The sequence below is a fragment of the Catharus ustulatus genome, chromosome 3 (assembly GCF_009819885.2).
Source record: "Catharus ustulatus isolate bCatUst1 chromosome 3, bCatUst1.pri.v2, whole genome shotgun sequence".
Classification (NCBI taxonomy): Eukaryota; Metazoa; Chordata; class Aves; order Passeriformes; family Turdidae; genus Catharus; species Catharus ustulatus.
Genome location: NC_046223.1, coordinates 60,472,640 through 60,494,734, shown reverse-complemented (window position 1 = coordinate 60,494,734; position 22,095 = coordinate 60,472,640). Strand labels below are relative to the sequence as shown.

At 41.7% G+C, this 22,095-nt stretch overlaps 1 protein-coding gene across 1 annotated transcript in view; it reads right to left on the bottom strand.

The window, feature by feature from the left end:
• SLC2A12 (solute carrier family 2 member 12) overlaps positions 1 to 21,765 on the bottom strand; it is a 30,516-nt gene extending 8,751 nt beyond the window's left edge. The window contains exons 1-2 of the mRNA XM_033056727.1: positions 21,482 to 21,765; positions 12,658 to 13,974 (exon numbers count right to left, since the gene is read on the bottom strand). Of these exons, the coding sequence (XP_032912618.1) occupies positions 12,658 to 13,974; positions 21,482 to 21,584 (1,420 nt within the window). The 5' untranslated portion in view covers positions 21,585 to 21,765. The remainder of the gene's footprint in view (positions 1 to 12,657; positions 13,975 to 21,481) is intronic.
• Between the last annotated feature and the right edge of the window lie 330 nt (positions 21,766 to 22,095).

The window sequence follows — 22,095 nt, the reverse complement described above, 5'->3', positions numbered from 1 at the left end:
CATTGCAATACTTGAAAGAATTCAAGTTTCTGAGGTATAAACTCTGGAAAATGATTAATTAGACTTACAGCTTAGGAGGGAACTGGGCAGAAGTGTCTTAGATTTTAAAAAGGAGGACTGGATTGTTAACAAAACAAGGATAAGGAAGGGATTATCCCATGAAGTAACAAAGACAGACCATCTAAGAATGTGTAATAAATGATCAGTGCTGGGGAAGGATGCAAACAAGTCACTGCAAAGCTGCCATGAGACAGCAGGACTTGACAAATGACTGGCTTTGCCAAGACCAGATTTTTATTCCAGGTTTATGAAACCCAACAGGTTTTTCATTTCCCTGGCTTCTTGCTTTGCTGGCTATTACCAGAAATAGCCAGGTGGCCAACACTTCCCACTAAAAGGCCAGGTTCAGGAGCAGCTGGTGTTGATCTCAAAGGGCACGTTGTGCAATCGAAGGGGATGGCACAAGCCTTCAGAGTGTGCATGGTGGTGAGGTGTGTGCCTGTGAGGACACGCAGAACTGGGAGAGAGCTGGGCTTGGGGGATATGTGCTGCTGTCACACACCAGCACTGTCCCAGCACTGTCCCTGCACCCACATAATGCAGCTCTGGCAAAGGCTTTCATGGCAGATCCAGTGAAAGTCATCTGGGGGGCTGGAAAAAGTGAGGGATGCTTAAGCTGGAAAAAGGAGAGGGTGGGAGGGAGTTGGTCTTTCCAAAGCAGATAAAGGAGATATGACACACAAAAAGTGGACTTAAACTCTGCCCACAGTTTTGTGCAAGAGAACAAAGTAGATGATTGTGACTAGTGTTAAAAACCTATGACTTTGCTTAACAAGAGACATCTTTCTCTCTGTCTCTGCCCCATAATAAGAAACTGAAGTGGCTGCTCAAAATTAATAGCTGGTAAATATAGAGCAAATGAGCAGCTGTATTGCTTTGGAGAGCCAGCCTGACAGGGTCAAGTCCTACTCTGTGTGTGCACATTAAAAGGTGTGGAATTGCTGTATTGCTGAGAGATGGGGGAGTCAGGAGAAGCCTCAGCTAATATCATGCCTCTGGCTGCATTCTGATCTCTGCAGTTGAAGGCAATAAACATGTACTTCAATTCTATGGCTTCCAAGTGCTTCTTTCCAAGCAGCAGGCTACTGGGTGCAAGATGCCTGATGCCATTGATGATCCAGAAGCAGCTGACATGATGTGGCAAATCTAAATTCTTTTTCTTTTCTTCTGGTACACCACAATTCTGTTTCTAATGGTTAACCCTTTAGGCTGACTCCTTGCAGTAACATTATTAGGGCAAATGGGATTTAATCCTCTTTTCTCTGAAGCTGTATCAGAGTACATAAAAATTGTTGCTCACTGTTTGCATCATTATCTAATAGACAGGACAAGCACTCCCATGTGGTTTTTTTAAGGAACCTTGCACAGGGCCACTGAAATCACTCATGCCTCCTCCAGTCTATGATAGAGCAGCAGGAGGGGTTTGTGGGAAGATACTGATTCCAAAGCATTGCCTCCACCATCTGTGCTCTGGGCCACTTGAAGAGGAAGGTAGTGAGATGCAATTCACATCTGATTTTCCTAGTGCTCCTTCTTCCCTTTACCTTCTCATCACTCTAGGCCTGCATTTTTTTTTTTCTATTCAAATTTTCATCTCCATGAACTCAAAAGAAATGCTATGGCTCATATGTGCTTTCCTTTTAAATGCAAGGTGTTCAATATATTCTTAATTTCTTTTCAGTGGTCCTCAATTACTGTCCATTTTCATCTGGAAAGAATAGTCAAGAATGCACAAATGAGCTTAGAGGAGGTGATTCTCATCTGAAAGATTTCTGGGTAAGTAGTGATAGATACATAAGGATCTAGAAATGGTAGAATTCTCTTAGTTAATATGATTTCTAGACTACCTTGCCCAATAAAAGTGCTCAGCAAAAAATCTATCAGTAGAATTGTCCTGTTTCAGCTGCGAGAGTCAATTTTCTTCTGAGTAGAAGTGTTGTGCTTTGGATTTAGTATGAGAACAATGTTGATAACACACTAATGTTTTAGCTGCTGCTAACTAGTGCTTACCCTTAATCAAAGACTTTTCAGTTTCCCATGCCCAGTTTTCCATACCCAGTGAGCAGGTGCACAAGAAAGTGGGAGTGAGCATGGCCAGGACAGTTGAAAGGAACTGGCCAAAGGGATATTCTATACAATAGGGCATCATGCCCAGATTATAAACTGGGAAGTGTTGGCCAGGAACCACTGATCACTGCTCAGGAAAAGTCTGGCCATCAGTCAGTGAGATGCAAGCAACTGTGTTGTGCATCACTTGTTTCTCTTGGTTTTTATTCCTCTCTCTCTCTCTGCCTCTTCCCTTTCAATCACAGTTATTGTTATTCTTGTTATAATCATTTTTATAATCAGAATTATTATTTTTGTTTGTTTATTTCAATTATTACACTGCTCTTATCTCAACCCATGTGAACTTTCTTTTTCTAATTCTCCTCCCTAGTGGGCAAGGGGCAGAGGAAAGAGTCAGCAAGCTGCTGTGAGGTACTTGGTTGCCAGATGGAGTTAAAAAAGAAGAATGCATCATAGCCTTGCTGTTGGCAGATATGTAATAGTCTGTACCTCTTTTCAGGTACCTTAAGAAAAGCTGTTTTGAACTGATGTGTGAGATGACAATTCTGTTTGCAACTGGATATCACAGTCACCGTTTCTCTCATCTTTTGTTATGTAGACACTCAAATTGTCCCATCAAGACAGAAAAATGTGCAGAGCAGCAGAAAGGGAAAAAAATAAAAAGGAAAAATTTAAACAAGCTTTCAAGGGAGAATGTGCTTATTATAAAATAATACATACTGCCATCCACAAAAAGGCCTTTTAATTAAAACCTGAAATACGTATTCCTGGTTGCAGGTGTTTATTTGTTCAGAATATTGAATCCAGGATAATCCTTTGAGGCATTTGCAGAGGAATGACTGCAGAAGCCAGGTGCCCTAATTCACAAGTAAGTTCCATGTGAATTAGTTCGGCTTATTGCATATTTCGCTTCTACAAAGTCTGCAGAGGAGAAATTACCCAGTTGGGTGGGATAAGTGAACCTGTTTTTCCAGTACCCAAGAGCTACTGATGGTGCTTGAGGGATTGCACAGGAGAAAAAAACCTGTTGAGACACAGTAACTGGGGGCAATTTAGGCCTTTGTTCTTGAAGAGCAAAGATTTATTTGTGCACATGCCTCACAAAACTCCCAGTAGAAAGGATAAACAATATTTTACAACAGTGACTTATTTAGTGAGTGGTCTGTGGTGATCCAGGTTTTTTAAGTTCCTCACTGGAAGCTGCTGCCCATGCTTTGCTTTGGTTGCTGCTGGAGGAAGGCAGTGAGGAGGAAGAGGTGAAGGCTCTGGGCTTAACCACCACAAAGTGTTATTTAGTTCTGTTTCCTCCATAAGAGTTTTTTGCACTTAAGGTTGATTTTCAAAGGCAGCAGAAGCTGGGTGCCCTCCTGTGTGCCCTTTCCCTTTGAGAAAATCTTCCTGGCTTTCCTCCCAGAGCTCAGTGTGGCAGAAGAACTTGGATGCCATGGGAGAAGCAGTCTCCTGACTTCATGTACTGACTTACTGCACTCTGTGCTTTGGCTGACAGTCCCACCTTCCTCAGCAGTGCCAGTAAGTTATGTGATTGATGACATGTTTTCACCTTTTCGGCATAACTATTTTCTCATACTTTATAATGCATGTTTTCAGTTCACGAACTTTACGAGTGAAATAAAATACTGACTTTGCACATGAAGTCCTATTGACAGTTTTAGTTCCTTCACAAAGCTGGCCCAAGATCAGCTTGCCTTTAAAATATTCTTCACCAGCCCTCTCTCCTGAAGGAAACTGAGTATTATGAAGCTTGACAGATGACCTGCAAACTTTTTCACAGATTTCAGTGTCACAATGGTCATGTGTCCTAGGACATGGTTAAGGAAACTAATATGAGCTAAACTCTAAAACTCTGCATAATTTGAAGCACAGACTCCATTTCTCTTAAGCAGTACCTTTGTGTCAATGGGATTACTAATGCAGAATTAATAGTAAAGAGATATTTACAATATGCAGAGCACCAAGCTCTGGACACTGACTCAAATCCCTCTTTAAGTGGAATATGCCAAACCACAGGAAGTCACCTACCTTTTCAACAGGATATTGAACCACTGCCATTGCAGAGACACAGGAAGAGTGGCTGGGACATGGTGTGGTCTCTCCCTCTTTTCACAGTAGCCAGGGCTCTGTCCCTCAGAAGGCAAAGCCTTTGGACTGATTCACCAAGACTTTCCCTCATTAACATATTACAGTTACAAACAGGAACATAAATGTCAGTGAAAATCATGTCTCTGATTGCAGGTGCAATTTCAATATATAGTTTAAATTCAGTCTTGGGGTTGAAATGCAATAACATACTGAAACAATTAAGAAGCTCCCACTGACATTCCCCTGTCTCATTATCACAAAAGCAATTTTTTCTTCTTATGATCTTTCAGACATTTACAAAACCCCCCCAAAATTTGTAGGCTTTATCAAATGAGAGAAAACAAATCTATTAATCTGACATTTTAGAAAGCATCTTCTGCAATTTGAAATCCTATAACTGACATCCAGCTATCCAAAAATATCTTAAATTGGCTTGTACTTTACTACTACCAATCAGCCTTTGAAAAGGCAAACGTATTCCTGGGATAGCTGATATGTTAACAAGAGGCTTCAGATAAAGTTTATCTGGGGCAAGGAAATAGGGAGAAATGGGCAATTTGCAGCCCTTGCTTTATTTTTCATTTTGGTATGCCTTGTCTTTCTACTGCAGCTTGGTAGTACAGACACAGTGTGAAATAAAGGTCATGTGAGGCAGCATTTGAATAGCACAGGAATGATGAACTAGATAAGCATGTGGAGTGTCATACTCAAACCACATGGATGCATGCATTAGAAGATGATTCAGTACAAATAAAGAGTGCTAGGGATCTTGTCATAGAACAAAGAATCAAAGATAATTTTTTTATTATCTGAAATAGGACTTTCTGTACCATTTCTCAGTGAAACATGCATATTCCCAAGATTTATTATCTTGATTAAATTCCAACATAGCATTTAAGCACTTGATTGGTTTTGAATACTTGATTTAGTCCCCGCCACTATCCCATTTTCCAGAGTAAACCACAAAAAAACGTAAAATTGATGCTTCTAATTTCTGTGAATTCTAAGGGCAGGCCATAATGGCTATGAAAAATGTAGAAACTAAAAAATAAAACATTGTAAACAAATGTCATGCAAGGCAATGTTGAGTGTGAATGTCTGCTAACATCAGATTCCTGAGCACTATAAATTAATATGACAACCACGTGCTTTTACAAGCCTGAAATACTGCTCTAATGTATGATATATTGAGGTGAATTCTAGGTATCTGATTTTTTTTTACCAGTGTTTTCCAAGACAGTGCAAAACCATTAAGCTTACAATATTTTAAAATACAGGAACAGCCAACTAAATCCATGGAAGGTTCAGAATTCCCACAGTGACGGTTCTCATTCCCACACAATTTTCCAGTTTCAGGTCAAGCATTTGGTGGCCAAGATCAAGCCCAAGGACATCAAGGGGGCCAAGAAAAAGTATCCTATGCAATCTGGATTGTCAGGATGGCAAGAGACATGATCTCCATGATTAAGTCTCTGGGCTGTACAGTGTCATGCGTCAAACCAGCTGTTGTGGATTTTATTAGAGAAGCATTTAGTGACTGATGTGAAAGACACATAAAAGGTTCAGCCTTTAACTGTGCTAAGGAATCATGCTTTAACTCAGGTAGTCAGTTAATCTAACAATCACAGCACCAAAGTCAAAGGGACTAAATTTGCCTCCAGTATAGTTTTCTGGGCTCTAGGGCACTGTTCCAGCTCTGGGTCTTGCCTTGATTAATCCAATGAAACACATAGAGAGAGACCACCACAAACCACACAAGACTGTATAAGAAAGACAGTGGTAGATTAAGGATGGATTTCATTCCTTCTTTACCTCTATGGATTTCACTTTTCTTGTGAAGCCTTGAGCTTTCTTCCAATCTCCTGGATCTTTCTTGCCTAATCCTTCTTCCCCACTTTCCCCAACACGAGTTTAAAACTGCATTTAAATGACTCCAACAGCTCACAACAAGATGTAGAGAAAACAAGTGGGTTTTTACATGGGAATAGAATAGAATAGAATAGAATAGAATAGAATAGAATAGAATAGAATAGAATAGAATAGAATAGAATAGAATAGAATAGAATAGAATAGCTCAGTACAAAGGGACATGCAATGATCATCTAGTCCAACTGCATGACCACTTTAGGGCTTATCAAAAGTTAAAGCACACTATGTGTGGAATGCTGTCTAATGTAGTTTCCCGGTCATCCTAAAGTTCCTTTAACAGTCAGTAAGGAAGAGAGCACTGTGCCAAAGGGAAGGTCACAGATTTCATAGGTTTCACAGAATATTCTGAGTTGGAAGGGACCCACAAGGATCATCGAGTCCAACTTATAAGGGAGTGGCTTGTACAGGGATTGAACAGGGGTTGAACCCCTAACCTTGGTTTTGTTTGCACCATGCCTTGACTTAGAGAGCAGGGGCCTGAAAGCCCTCTGTTGGTGGAGAAAATATCAGCCTTTGTTCATAATCTGAGGAATCAGGCTCCTGCACCAGTTGGATTCCCAAACACATTGAAACATCTGTTCCATTTTAGGTACAAAGTATCTCAGTTTTAAAATATTCATTCAAGCTGATATAAATTTAACTCAGATATATTCAATATATGATTCATATAGGATAAATATTCAATCTAGGCAAATCTGCCTAGGTTTAAACAAGAAATGGACTATCTATCCTCCTGAACTACACTTTCATCAGTAAAAATTTGCTCTTAAGGTGTGCCCTTACTAGGGGCTTGTCTTTACCAATTTCTCTGCAGGGGTTTGTTTTGCTCCTCCCAGGGCTAATGATCCACACAGAGAGCTCCCATAGCATCAAGATGGTGCATCACAGTAGGGCTTGCTGGAGACCACAGTCCCTGCACCTTCTTGGGAGAACCCAGCCTGGGGGGCACAAACCTACAACCCTGGGTCTTTCATGTGGCAGGAATTTAACCAGTGTGAAACTGGTAAAACAGAAGGCAGGCTTGGTGGCCTGCCACCCTTCCCTGCATTAGGATAAAGGAAGTGATTGTAGTGACCACAAGCCCCTGGTTTGCTCACCTGGTATCCTCTCTTGTGCCTGCTCCAGCAACTTCGAATATGCCCGCTGTAAGTGCCTCTGCATCCACACAAGGAGAGAAGGGAGGTGTTAGGGATCCCCAAATGCAGGAGGAGCTTTAGTCTGAGGCGGCTGTGAGTGAGTGGCTGAGAGTCCATCAGACAGCTGTCCTGGGGGAGAAGCACTGTCCCCAAAACTGCAGTGTCCCCATTTTGTGAGTCCTGTGCTCACCCTCCCCTCGTACATGGTCTGCAGACACGCTGTGCACCCACTGAGGGTCTGGACCTCACAGCCCTGGACACTGGTGTGTTGTTCCCAGCAGCCAGGTGATCTCCTGTTTTGTAGGTAATGTGCTCACCTCAGGAGCTAAGAAGAAAGTGATGAGCACGTAATTTTTTCCAGTTTTCCAATCAGAAATATTCACCTGATGGCTGAGGCTAGCAGATGGCCACAGAGGCCCTCATATCCCAGTCTGAGAAGGCTTCCTGTGGAGATTTAGTTTCACTCTTTAACAGGTTTTTAGCAATCCAAAATACTGCCAACCCTACAAGGACCCGTTTGTGGAGCTATGCTTCAATGGGACAGTGACGTGGAAAATCAGGGTTTGCAGTAAGCTCTAAACCCCTCTTCCAAGACCTGGTTATACACTTAATGTGTTGACCATAAATATGTTAAAATATATTTTGAGGTTTATATCTACATGGATAGGTAAATATGGTATTTCTTTGTGCCAAACCCTGAAACCCAGAAAACACTTCTCCAGCTGCAGACTGACTTGCCTTGGGTGTGTTGTGGCCACAGTAAATTGTGTGTAAAGAAGGGTCTAGGTGCTTGTGTCTGGGGCATCCCTGCAGCTCTGAGGTGTCACCTGAAAGAGGAGTGTGTTTCCAAGGAAAGAGCTCTAGAGTTTATCCCTTGGCTTTGAAGAGTCACACAAAGCTGGCAGCTGCTCTAGGACATGAAGAAGTGAGTATCTTTGTCACAGGTTGGCAGAGACATAAGTACCTTTGGACTTTATACAGCTAAGTTTTGAGGTTTTGAGGATGATTCATGCAATGAATTTGCCCCTCAGTCCCAGTTGTAGGTATTTTTGTGGATTTTCATCTGCATGCTCAGCATGAAATGCCATGAAGTCAGCAGAGCTGATGTGATTTGTTCCAGCAGATTGTCCCAAAGTTCATTGGCCAACTGCCTAAATGCTTTTGCAGTTGCACAGAAATGTGTTTAAAGGACTTGCAGAGGAAGAGCTCTTGTGCAAGGCATCAATGCCATACATGCAGTCCAAATGCACGCATTTGACATTCCTCTCTCATTAAAGGTGCTTCTCATTTCACACCAAAAAACCGCTGAGATGTTCATGGATTCCCTTGAACTTCACTCCCACATCATGTGTAAAGAAGTACTGCCCAAGTCCTGTTTTGCTCACTTCTCTTTAGTTTGCAAGAACAAATTCAGACTGGGAAAACAGATGCTCTCTTTGGACCAGACTCAGTCTGCATTAGTTGCTTCTCAGCCTAGGATTTGTTGGAGCCACTCTGACTTCTACTTGATAAAGAGCATTGACTCTAGACCATTTTGCATCCCTGCATACCTGTGTATGGTGCTGTTATTTTTCTTCCACCTACTTACTGATGAGATCATCTCATTCAGGGGATATGCAAGAAATATGGGGGCAAGTTGTCCCTATTTAGTACTTGATCATAAATGGTGCAAAAAGAGATGGTCAAGGCAGAAAAACAGATCTTTGGTAATGGGTGCAACCTGATATCTGAATTTTGTTCATCAGGTCTGTGAGGAGAGCAGCAGAGCTGTGGGCACCCACTTAGTTTCAAAGAGACTACATCTGCCCTACATTTACTAACCAAGAGAACTCTCTTGAACATGCTCCATCCAAACATAGGAATTGTATACTTACAGCCTTATTTTGGAAAATAAGTCTGATATCCCAGGAGCATGGCTTTCCTTGTTCTGGCATCCCCAACATGTATCACATACAGTGGTGAATGAAAGAAGTGACACCTCTTCATGAGAAAGGACCTCCAGTTTTTACCCCTAGAGGCTTGAGCAGAGCAATGGGTAAATGAGATGCTCTGAAATTATTTCAGTTAATTCTGTGTTATTTATTAAGTGGTCATTCATGGTCACAGCCCTGACTAGATGATTTCTGTGCATCCTTTTTGTTAAATTAATTTCCAGGATCACATTGAGTGATCATATTTTAGCTTGAGTGATGAATTTGTGATCTACCTGCACACCACACTCGTCTCATCAGCCTGCACTCACTCATCTCCATGAAAGGCTTAGTAGTGCTTCTGCCAGACTCGCACTTCTCCTGTCCCGCCCCAGTCTACATACAGCAGGTTCCAATGCTCCTCTTCACAAACATGTGCTGCAAACAAAGAAGAGCCCCTCTCGCACTCCTCACCCTTCACAAGGCAGCCAGGAGTGGTTTCTTTAGGGCTCCTCAGGCATCATTCCCTTGTGAGAATCCTTGTTTGTCCTTTCTGACACACAGGCAAAGGGTAACCCAAGACAAACACGGGTGTCAAGCAAGCCCCCTTAGCTAATGACTGAACACCTCTGCAAACACCCCAAGAGAAATGGCATGTGCTGTTCTGTGGTGTGATGCAACACTCATTTGTTGCATCTACAAAATGTCCTCATAATTGTGTGAAATTGAGTGTGAACAAGCAGTTGAATTGAAGTTCATCAAACATAATTAAACTGAAACACAGCAGAAGAAATACCCCTTTTATCTTGTGTAAGGGTTGATCATGATATAAATACAGAGCACCCCAGAATCAAAAAATTTACTAAGCAGATGCTTGCTAGTCTGTGAAATCTTTTGTAATGCAAAATTGACTTTTATCTCTCACTGTCTATTTTTGAATGCTCATCACTGTGCTGCCTGGGTGCTTTGATAAAAGGCAATAAATATAGAATATGCTTAGTTAATTAAAAAAAAAATCTAGTTTATGTAATTTGGCAACAAAAGATAAATAATGGAAAAATACATTCATAAATATCTTCTACACTAATCTGGATTGTAGCTCTTTGACCACAATAAAAAAGAAAAGGTAAAAAAAAGTACAAAGTAGTTACAAAGAAGATGATAGAGCTGAGATTGTGTGATCTGTCCTGTGAAGAGTGTGTCATCTGGTCCTGTATAAAGTCTCTTTTATCCTCACAGAACATAATGCAGCATGGACTCAAATAAAGTGGGTGCATTTATTCCAGCAATGGCCTTATGGCGGAGAAAAAGAGCAAGATCTTCTCTGCTCTTTGTCCAAAAGATGTCGATTTGATCCACAAAGAGAGACATCCCCAACACTACCTTCATCTTAGCCAGCCATTGCATGGAGGGAGGCATTGCATGGAGCACGAGAGTTTCCCACTGAAAATCCAGTAGTGCAGGAGTTACAGTGCTTTTGTCCCCAGGTGCCCCAGGCATTGTCTGGGCACGGCAGCCAGCAAGTGCAGCCTCCATGCCTCCTTTCCAGTGATGAGCAATGGAGAACTGTCTGGTCCAGATCACAGACCAGATTTAAGATGAATAACATAAATAAATGTTTAAACTATTTACTTCACATAAGCAGAGGGCTCATTCTTTTTCTTTACATTAAGAAGGGTGCACTGAGGGTAAGAAAGCTAGGCTTTGAGAATACATTCAGGCATTAGGGCTCCAAACAGGAGATGTTGTAGGCTGTATATGACACACAAATTATAACCTTGCATTCCAATCCAGACTATTTAAGCATGATAGATCCTTTGCAGATTCCAACAATCTTTTGGTTCTCCAACCTTTGTGTTTTCTATACACAGTAAATTTTAACTGAACAGTGTACTTTTAAAGGCAAGAAAATGCCTTGAAAGGACTTAGCTGCAATTTGAGATACCTGTATCTCTGCTAGACCTGGCCTTCACTTGCTAGGCAAATGCATCTGTCAGTATAAATCACCCCACAGTGGCTTTATACATGATTTCTCCATGCTGGAGCTGAGAGGGTGCCTGCTCTTTCCCATTTTCTGTTTGAAAGCATTTGAGCTCTCAAGTCAGGAAAGAAGTAAAAAAACAAGCACTGGTCTCAGAGACTTCTCAGATCAGCCTGGAAAAGATGTCAGTTTTTGTAGCCCTCAAGAAAATAGACACTGTTCTCATTAACTACATAATGGGCCAACTCAAATGACTAAGGACCCATTTACAGCCAGGTCACCAGGAAAGCAGATTTCAGCAGGAAGCCAAGACTGAGTATGTGACCCCACCCTAAGGGTCATTAAATATATATTTGAAACAGCCAAATAAAAGTTTTGAAACATTTTCTTCTCAGGGTTTCATCCCTGGTTTTGAACCTATGTCATAGAAAGCAGAATCCAACCCCAGGACAATCTTCAAGGGAAGGAATAATGTTGTAATAACACAGTCAAGCTTGCAGTCCTGGCAATGAATGCTTATCTCACACTGCTCTCCCGGTGAGTAACGTTTAAAATAAATAAATACTGCAGGGGAGTTGTTAGTGCAATTGTTGGGTTGTATCCTTGTGGCAAGCTTTTTATCATAATACTACAGGAGAGTACAGTTTGTTTGCAAGAACCAGAGCACATAAAGTCTGTTAATAAATAATGGACTGGGCATGTGGGTTTTGCAGAGTGACTTAAAAAGTCAACCCCTTCAGAGTACAACATTATGAAAGTGCTATTGAAGCAAAACAAAATAATTGAGAGACTTAATTTCTAGTCCCTTGGAATGACAGACATGGTCTCCTCAGGAGAGAGTGGGACCCATGTGAGTGTGATGGCAGATGCAGCAGCGCAGTGTCAGCTGTCCAGTGACACACCTTTGTGTCCTCCCACTTGTGTTGTTCTGGCCGAGCAATGGCAATGATATTGTTCATGAACTATGGTCCCTTGAATCTGTTTTCTGTATCTGAAGTCTACTACATAGTCAGAGGGACAGATTCTCACAGGACTCAGACAGGTTGGTATTTTGTGGATTTGATGATGTCGTACCATACAGAGGTCTAGGGCTTATCATTATCTTGGGTTTAGGAGCTAACAGCGGCAAATGCCTACATCTTAACCTTCCCAGTGTAAGGACACAATAGGCTAGAAACAGGAAAGATAGCCAGGAGCTCCATAATTTTGCTGTACAAAGCTAACAGCAATTTTATACTGAAGAGGGACCGGTTAATTACACTGAATGGAAGGGAGATCAGATCATTGACCTTAAGGGGTAGGACCTCTTCCTAAAAAGTACATGTCAGGCCTATCAGGATGGTCTGTGACAATACCAGTGCACACTGGAAGACAACTCTGCTTTGCCCAACTTAGGAACTGCCTAATGCCAAGCTGGGCAAGTCATCCCAGCACTTAACAATGTAAGTTACAAACAGAAAAATTAAACACTTACTTGGTCCAAGACCTATGGAAAATGCAGCAACATAGACAAGCAGGCTGGCCAGTGAGAGCCATTTCAGGACAACAGGAACCTCACCACTTTCCATGTGAGACCCTGTTGTGCTTTTGCCTCCTGCCAGGGCAGTCCTGTTCAGTTCTCCTGTCTTGGCAACATCTGGGCTTTGTACATCAAATAACAATCTTTCTGTTGAAGCCATGATAGCAAAGAGGTCCTTGAGACTCCCATTGGTGGCAGTGAAGTTTCCTGGTCTCTGAAGAGAGAAATCCTCTGGAGACTGGCTTCTACAGACCTTGGTGAAATTCACATGCAGGTTATGGTTCACTAAGCCCATAGTAACCAACGATATTGCCATAACTGAAGAGCCAACACACAGAAAAGTTTTACTTCCAACTTGATCCACAAAAAATGTGGCTGGGACTGTGCTGACCACTTTAACAACTCCGACTCCTGTAGAAGCCAAGCTGGCAGCTTCATTGCTCTGGAACCCAACTGACTTCAAAACAGTCGATGCATAAAATAAAATGTTGGGTTGCCCAGTAGTTTGCACAAAAAACACTAGAGTAAGTCCTACCAGCATTCGGGCCCTCATGTTGTTTTTTGAACGAAACAGGTCCAAGAAACTATACTGATGTTCATCTTTCAGAGAAGACTTAATCACAGTAAGCTCTTTAGTAGCATCTGATGTTTCCCGTAGCCTCTCCAGCACTTTTCTCGCCGCTTCATCGTTATTTTTCATCACAAGAAACCGAGGGCTTGGTGGCAGGAAATACATGGCAACAGCTTGCAAAGCACCTAATGGAATCACGAGGCCAAACATGTACTTCCAGCCACGAGATATGCTGGCAAATGCATAATTTGAAATATAGGCAAAGAGAATGCCTATCACAATCATGAGTTCATTCAATGACACGAGGAGGCCTCTTCTGTGCTGCGGGGCGATCTCAGCAATATACACACAGGTTGCAATTGATGACAATGATATGGAAATACCTATGGCAATCCGGCCCACAATGAGTATCTCGTATGATTCATAGGGCAGCAAAATCAGACTCCCCACCACAAGTAAAAAAGATGCAATAATAATAGCAAGTCTCCTTCCAAATCTGTCTATAAGAAATCCACCCGTAAGGGATGCAAATAAGGCCCCAAAGAGCAGGGAACTTACAACCACTTCCTGCTCTTTGCAGGAGAGTGTTAAAATGCTGCTCATCTGAAGAAGTGCTCCAGAGATAAGGCCCAACTCATAGCCCATCAGAAGTCCACTTACAGCAGCAATGGCAGAAGATAGAAAGGTGAATGTTCCACAACCTGAAATAAGAGGATTAAAAAAAAAAAAAAAAAAAAACCAACTTGAAAGAGTGACTTCTGCAATATTCTGACAATTAATAACAACTTCATTTGATATACCAGTTTAAAAAAATGTCTCTGTAACTTTTAGGCAAAACAGCTAGGTACAATACACATCCAGCAGCAGTGGTGACAGAAAAGCTATTTACATAAAAAGCTATTTCTGCAGGGAGCGGGGTGGGGGGAATAATGAATATAAAATCTTTAGTTTTTATGCTTTTGTGTCCCTTATCTCCCTGATCAGAAGTCAATAAAGTTTTGATCAGGTCCTAAATAATTAAACCTTCTGCTTCAGAATATTATTGCCATAAGAAATTGTGAGAAAGCAATTTTTGCCTTGAGATTTTTCAGTGTTTTTCTTAAACTGAGGAAGTCTCATCCACCCGACTAAAGTACCATGAACAAGGAAAGTATAAATTTCTTAGACAAAATGCTTCAATCTTGACTCAAATAAGTAAGAAGTTTTCCCTCACCACTTATTATTTCCTTTGTTTTGCCTGAGGATGACATGAAGGCTGCTGGTACCATTGTTTTTATTTTGCCAAGCTGGAGACTTATTCAGTGAGCACCTGGCTGATGCAGATATCTGGGATATTCTAGGGAAACTGATCTTTGAGGCAAACTCATGAACTTTCTAGGCTTTGCTCATGTCTAAACTCAGATTCTTTGGAATATCTTGATCAAATATTTTGGATCACTTTTGACAGTCAAAATGTCAGCAATAAGAAACAGATGATGAAAATAATGCAGATTATATGCCTTTGAATGTCCACTTTAAAATAAACTCATTTTATACAGTTGTGATTCATTGTTTATTGTTACAAGATAGATTTGACTGATCATATTCCACTAACTGTGAAGCCTTTTGCACCCTAAACTTTGAGGAATATATCAGTTTGTTATTGTTGGTCTCATTCTTTCTCCCAGCATGATTTTCCTCACGTCATGATGTTGGCTGCCACACAACTAGAAAAGAGTAAATCAACTTCTGATTTTGCAATTAGTTAGAGATGGGACATGTCAGAGGAGAGGTGGCTTTTGCAGCATGACAGACTCTGAATTTAGCTAATTCTTCTGGAATGAATGGTATATGGTCTAATTGGAAATGATACACAGAGTTTGTTTATTTTTAGCTCATTTTTCTAAGGCATTAAGGCTCTTTGATCACACTGGTTGCTCAGAGTTCCTTGCCAATAATTTTGAGCACATTGGTGAGGATCAGTCCCATTTGACAGAGGATATTACATTTCAAAAGCAATTCTTGAACAGAGAGAAGGAGAGCAGCCCTAGCAGTACGTCTGCACTGCTAAAGTAAACAGTGCAGAGCCCAGGCCCAGACCCTGGCATGTGGCCACATACCCTACTAAATTGCTGGCAGGATCCCTGGCACATTTGTGCCCCAAGCCACCTTGTATTCTCCTAACAACTTCCAGAAGCAAACGATTGCACCATCTCAGCCTGCAGCCACTCCACAGGCAGATGGGTCATTTTGGAGGGTAGCACAGTGTAACTGTGAACATAAGCAATGCCTCGGGGGTCAGGGGAGATGTGTAACCTCATTAAGACTGTTAAGAGCAGCATCACCTATTAGCTGTCCTAACTTTGAGCCAAACAGAAGCCAAACAGTATCAGCCCTGAGATACTGAGTGCACCAAATGCATCTCAACTCATTCAGCCACTGAGCTGGTGTGGCTAACAAACCAGAGATAGAGAAGAGATAGGGAAGAAGCACATGGTTTTGTCTTGATGGGCCATGATGTGTCCTTATGGCCACAGGGGGAATGGGAATATTGTGAAAATTCTTTCAGAAGGTGGGGGCAGGTGGAAGATCCACTGGGATGGAGATGGGACATCTTGAAGAAAATATCAGAAACAAATTTGCAAAATGCTCCAGTGATGGAACACTCTTTTTTTATATTGCTGCTGCCCATATCTGTTAATATTCCTAAAGCTTTTTCTTCCTTTGTATGTGCAGTATCTGAGACCATTTCACTTATTTTAAATAGAAGCATGGGTTAGGTCCTGCTGTACTTCCTTCACCCATTGAACAGTACTTCAGCAAAAGTACTGTTGCCTACGGTTAAGCTGCTTAGTGCTGCATTCTGCAATGCACACGTGTAATATTTGTTTTCAAAACATAATTTCTCCTTCCCAGTTATACTTTTGGGTTGCCTGCTTGATGTATATTATATCCAGAGAATATACCCTTCCAATGAATCCTGGCTGGAAATCTGGGCTGATAACAACACAGTGTTGTGCTGAAGGAGTGAGCATATCAGAAATGAAACTACTAGTTTGATTTCACTGCTTCACCCAAACTACTGTTCAGTGTTGATGTTTGTGCTTTCTTGAATATCTCTGTATTTTATATCATTAAGCCACAAGTACTTAACATAGGATTTTACCTCAATTTATATATTATGGAGTAGAGAGTATTGTGTTCATCCAGTCTGATACTCACAAAGAGCACAACATAATCCTTCAGACACACTGCAATTACATTTCATCAGAACTGGGCAATTTAAAACATTCAGTTTTGATTTAAAAATTACTAGTGATTGAAAACTAATGACTTAAGTCATAACTCATCCCAGTGGTTAATTGCTTTCACTCTAAGTTATCTGTAAATTATTTCTAAACTTAATTTCTGCAACTTCAACTTCCGGCCATCAGATCCCATTCTCCATTTCTCCACACTTAACTGTGCTCACTAAGTACAAACTTACAGCCTGTCATTGAGTCATTTCACAGACATCTCCTTTTCAGCTACTTACCCTATGAGGCTTTACAAGTTTACCAATCCATTAAGTATTCAAACCTCTGTTCTTAGAACTTTTTCCAGACCATCAACCTCTCCAGTAAATTGTGATCTGGACCCAGTGCTCCTGCAATGATGACATAGTGCCAACAGAAACTAGACTCAATTTTTCCAGTCCTGGTGGACATTTCCCTCTCTACTTGTCCAAGGATTCTCACAGACACATAAGAAGCTTATCTTCTGGTTATCCTTCAGGAGAAATCTACTTTTTTTCTGACTGAATTCTTTCCAAGGCACTGACTTGCCTTTAAATATGGCCTGCCTCGTTGCATCCTACTGAGGAATGCAAATCACTTTACATTTGTCTGTATTAAAATACATAGGATGGGTTCAACTGACTTAGATCGCTCTTGTAACCACTTGAGAGAAATAGACACTTCTAGACATCTGAATCAGGTTGGATGCCTATTTCCCTCCATTGCCTATAAAAGGAAACTGTGTGGTTTGCTCAGATGCAGATGTCTAAAGTTAGCAGAGAGGAACCTCAGACAGCACATTCACTTGCAGTCAGCAGGCCAAGGCATCCAAATTGTGTTAAGCCAGTGACATACCCCATTTATTGATCACCTATCACCTTTACCACCCTGTTAAATAATCTGTTCTTATTGTCTTCCAAGAAACCAAGAAAAAATGTTAAGTGACAGAGGGGCAAAAAATGAGTTTAAGGCTCTTCAGCAGAAACACAGCAGCATGGACAATGTACCCTAGTGATACTTTGAAGTCTGTGTCCTGCACAGTTCTTAATTCTTAAAATGCTGGAGTGTCATTTTTGGATGGCTTTAGTTTCTGAATGAGAGTGCCAAGTCAAATATCTTGATAGAGTCCACCACCAGCACTGTTCTTTACAATCCAGACTGTGCTCACATCAGCCTGTGTCCTTAGCTCAGAGAAACTGAGATGGTTATTTGCTTTTAGCCTGAGAGTCTGTACAAGCTGGATGTAGAGCTTGGACATCTAGGAATTGATAAGGGAGCATTCAAGCACATATATTTCTTGCTTGTCTAAGTAGAGCAACTTGATCAATGTCTTCATGCATATTTTGTTTGTTTTTACTGGGTCAGCTGGTATCCTTGTTCATGTGTCCAGTGACGTAAACCCACAGATGTACAGAAATAGTGGAGGGTTGTAACTAGAGCACCCCCAAATGAAAAGCAGATACTGATGTGATGCAGAGGGAGACACACTGTCCTTATGCACTAGCAGCAGCAAAGTCAGAAATTAACTTGGTGTCTCTTGTCCCTCACAGGCATTATTCCACTGAAAAACATTGTTATCATTGTATCACCATGAGGTTTTGTTTTAACTGATGTACCCGAAACTTGCCTGCTCACAACTGCCTGCTGAGTTAAACCTTGAAATCTCTGCTCAGCTTCCCTTCATGGCCTTCCTCTAGGCAAAATTCCCTCTGATTTCAGCATATGTTTCGCTTTAACATTTCCAGATAAAGAATGTTGCAGTAGTTGTATTCAGAATCCTTTTAAGTGTCACTTTTAATGATGCTGCTGGCAGTTCTTAGGCATTCCTTTTTTTTCTACAAAAAGCTTCTTTATATATACATCTATATATTTGTCTTATTTTTATGAGATGCCAGCAAAACATATGGCAGTGTACAGCCAAGGGGAATAAAATATTTTAATGATAGCTTCCAGAGAATTCTCTCCTTCTGTCTGCCACTAACACCATGGCTAATGAGTGTGCGGCTGGTATGTGACAAGTGATTGGAAAGTCTATTCTCTGGTTTCCCATGTAAACAAAGTGGTTTCTCACAACTGTTGTTCAAGTCAAAAGCAGCCCTGCTTGGCAAACAAACCTGTCTTTAAGACCATTCGTTGGAAGTGTTTATGCTTGGTTCCTGAAAAGGAGACCAACTGCAGCTGTAGTACAGCAGCACAGTGTACTGAGGATGAGGCTGGACGGGGCCAAGTACTAAGGGTGTGCCCCTTTACTTATTTTCAAGCATGTATATTTGGGAAAACACAGTCCTTCCAAAGGCACAGAATTTGGTCTGTGCATTTATTTTATGGGTGTTATGGATAAATGATCAGTGCCAGGGAAGATCTGCAAGCAGGCTGATCTGGGAAACACCACTTTTCACCCCCTAATGGGTGGGAGAGATAAGGGAAAGGAGCCCTTTCCAGCTCAGTCTGGCAGCACCACGCTCCACGCTGGCCCAGACACTGAGATTTCTGTGATGTCGTTTTATTTTGCTTTCTCCCAAGAGATCATTCAGTGTGCATATAGAAAACTACTGGGAGAGGAGGAGGGAGATTAATTTATGTAACATGTGCAAATATATCTATTTTGATATGAGGAGATTCGGCAATGTCTTCCACCATGGTACTTCCTTCTGTTTATTTTGATTTAATTTGAGCTGAGAAATGTCTCAGATTGGAAGGAAAGGAAGGTATTTTCCTGTCATGAAAGTTCTTTAAATCCTTGTAATTTCTTTGATCTATTTAGACATTTGAAAAGTGAATTCAAGTTCTGTCAACCACTGGTTAACAAGGATAGGTTAGGAAACCCTAATGAGTTGAATGCATTGCCTAGATATAAATCCAGAATGGAATATCTTTCTTTTCAATAGAATAAGACATCTACTTTTATCTAAAATAAATTTTAAAACTACAGCATCTGTATTTGAATATTCTAAGCTATCTCTAATAACATATTTCTTCTCCAAGTGCTGTTTGACATACAAAAAGTGTGTCTTTCAGGGGATATGGTATATACATTTCCCAAATTGTCATTAAAGAATGATTTTGCTGAAGTGTATAGTACGAAGATCTTTTTTTTTTTTTAGGATAAATGTTTGATGGAATGTATTCGGAATTGCTACATAATTAAATAATGGTTTTATCTTCTCATAAAAGGTAATTCTCCCATTTTCATGTTATCATGATCTTTGCTGTGCTGTCACAGTCACTTTCTCTATCACATCCAGTTGTCTGGTATAAAGAGATATATGTTACTCTGTTGCTCTATTCCAACACCTAAGGTTTCTTTAGATGCAGTAGCTGCTCAGTAGGTGGATTTCTTCTATTAGCTAGGATACATCGGATCTACCTGTTTCTCTAGGAGTCTGGCATGGGATCTAAACCAGTTACCCAACAAGATCCTACAGGATGAAACAAATGGCAGCTTTGGGACGAAGCTATATTGCAAACAGAGCAGGAAAATCTCAGAAAATACTAGCTTAACCGGAAATAATGTCAGGGCCATGTGGGATCACAATCATTTGACAAATGGGACTCTTCCCACCCAAGGTGTGAAAGGCAAACCCAAACCAAATACTTTGTATATTGAATAAAAAGAGAAGGTGGAAGGACAGTAATGTAACACTTATCTAAACTCCTCCACCTTACAGTGGAGGGAAGCACTGAATACTTGGTATAGCACAAGCCGAATTAATGTACTTTGCAAACAATATTCAAATTTCATAAACAAAACCCCCTGACAATGATGGAAAGACAGGGAATGAAGATCCTGGACAGACCCACCCTGGTCATATTCTCCCTTACTGCTCTGATATGTAATTTCATTATGTCAACAGGCAGACTATCCCCTCATTACATGAAATGGCATTTGGGTTTTGTTTTGTTCATTTCTAGTAAGAATCAACAAGTTTTTAAAGTTTCTAACTATGTAACTATCTATTCCTTCCAGGTTACTGCTTTAATTTTTGGATAAGGACGGATGTGTAATTTGCACATACTCTTCTAACCCTAACATGTGCTGCAGAAACTTTGCTATCTGTTTATTGCTATCCCATAACCATCTGCACTGCTCTCCTCAGTCCCTAAGGCAATGTTAAATGTGTGTGCACATCTACCGACTTTCTGTTCTTGGCTAACCTCTGATTCCAGTATCAGGAGACAGATCACTTCTACACTCCAACAAAGCATTTGTGCCTGTGGTTTCTAAATGTTCCTGTGTTAATCAGTTCATTCAGCACCAAGTGAACAAAATCTGCTTGGGACGTTGTCATTTCTGGCTTATGGCTATGCTGTCCTGTTTGGGTACAGCTGAGAAATATCATGATTGTGGGGCAATATCCCCTTTTATCACGTGGGGAAGAGTTTGAAAACAAAACCACGCTGCAAACTGAGAAAAACTGGCTGGGTAGGACAGCAAAGATGAAGAGCTATGAAATTCCATTTCTGCACTCAAAAACTTTTTGCAGAATCAGTGTTACAGCTGGCTTTTGAGGGTGTCAGCAGGGAAACCCTGTTTCTTCCTGAAATGCTAGGGAAATAAAAAGAGAAGGGAGACCCTGTACTGTTCCCCTGCATGGGCAGGTGCAGTGCTTGCCTGACTCCCTCCACTTACTCCGGAGAAAAGGGCTGAGAGTGTGCAAGGAGCTGTTGTCAGAGGGCAGCAGGTTCTCCTATCTGTCAGATGGCTGATCTTCATATAGGAGAAGGATTTACACCACAGACAGCACCTACACGAGCAGTGTGACCGAGGCCTTTTAGGGAAAGTATCACACAAACCCTCATCCCTAATTCAGGCTGGCAGTCCCGCATGTTCCCCTAGGGCACTTGCAGAAGGCACGTCCCGGGAGTCCCTCGGCTTTGTGGGGCTGTCCCCCAGCCCCGAGCACTAGCAGGCTGGCAGTGCTGGGCAGAGCTGGCCCCAGCCCCTGCTCCTTACCTGGTGCAGCCGGGAGCCGGCAGCGGCCGCGTTCCTCACGCTCGCCCGCTGCCATCGGCGGGCTCTGCTGGCCCAGCTCCTCCGCGCTCTGCCCAGCCACCATCGCTGCCCCTTCGCACCTTCACGCGGCCGCGCTCCTCCCCCGGCCGGACACACACGGGCAGCTTGTTTTCCTCATGGCCACGAGTTGTGAAGCTGCCCGAAACCAACTGTAAACCTCAAAGTGGTTTGTGAACAACTTTGTTGCTATTTCAGAAGGCTTTGCCCTTTGCAGTGACACGGGCTGTTGCTATTCTGGGGAGCCTATTGCAGGCGAGGGGAGGGCCGTCTGTCGGAAGTATTGCTTTTGCCTTTTAACAAATAGTTGAGACATCAGACATCTATGCACAGTTCCATGCACATTCCTCACCCATTCACTTACAGGGTCTCTCTCTGTCTTTTCCTCCTCTTCCTGTTGCTCATACACACAGGTTTTTAGCAGAGAAGGCACGCTGAAGGGAAGGGTTTGAAGTGTTTGTCAGCTGAAGTTAGGGCACTGAGCACTCGCTCGTGGCATCGCTTCGTTCTTGTAACTTAAGAGAAAGTTATGGTGAGAAGTAGTGGAGAGGAAAACA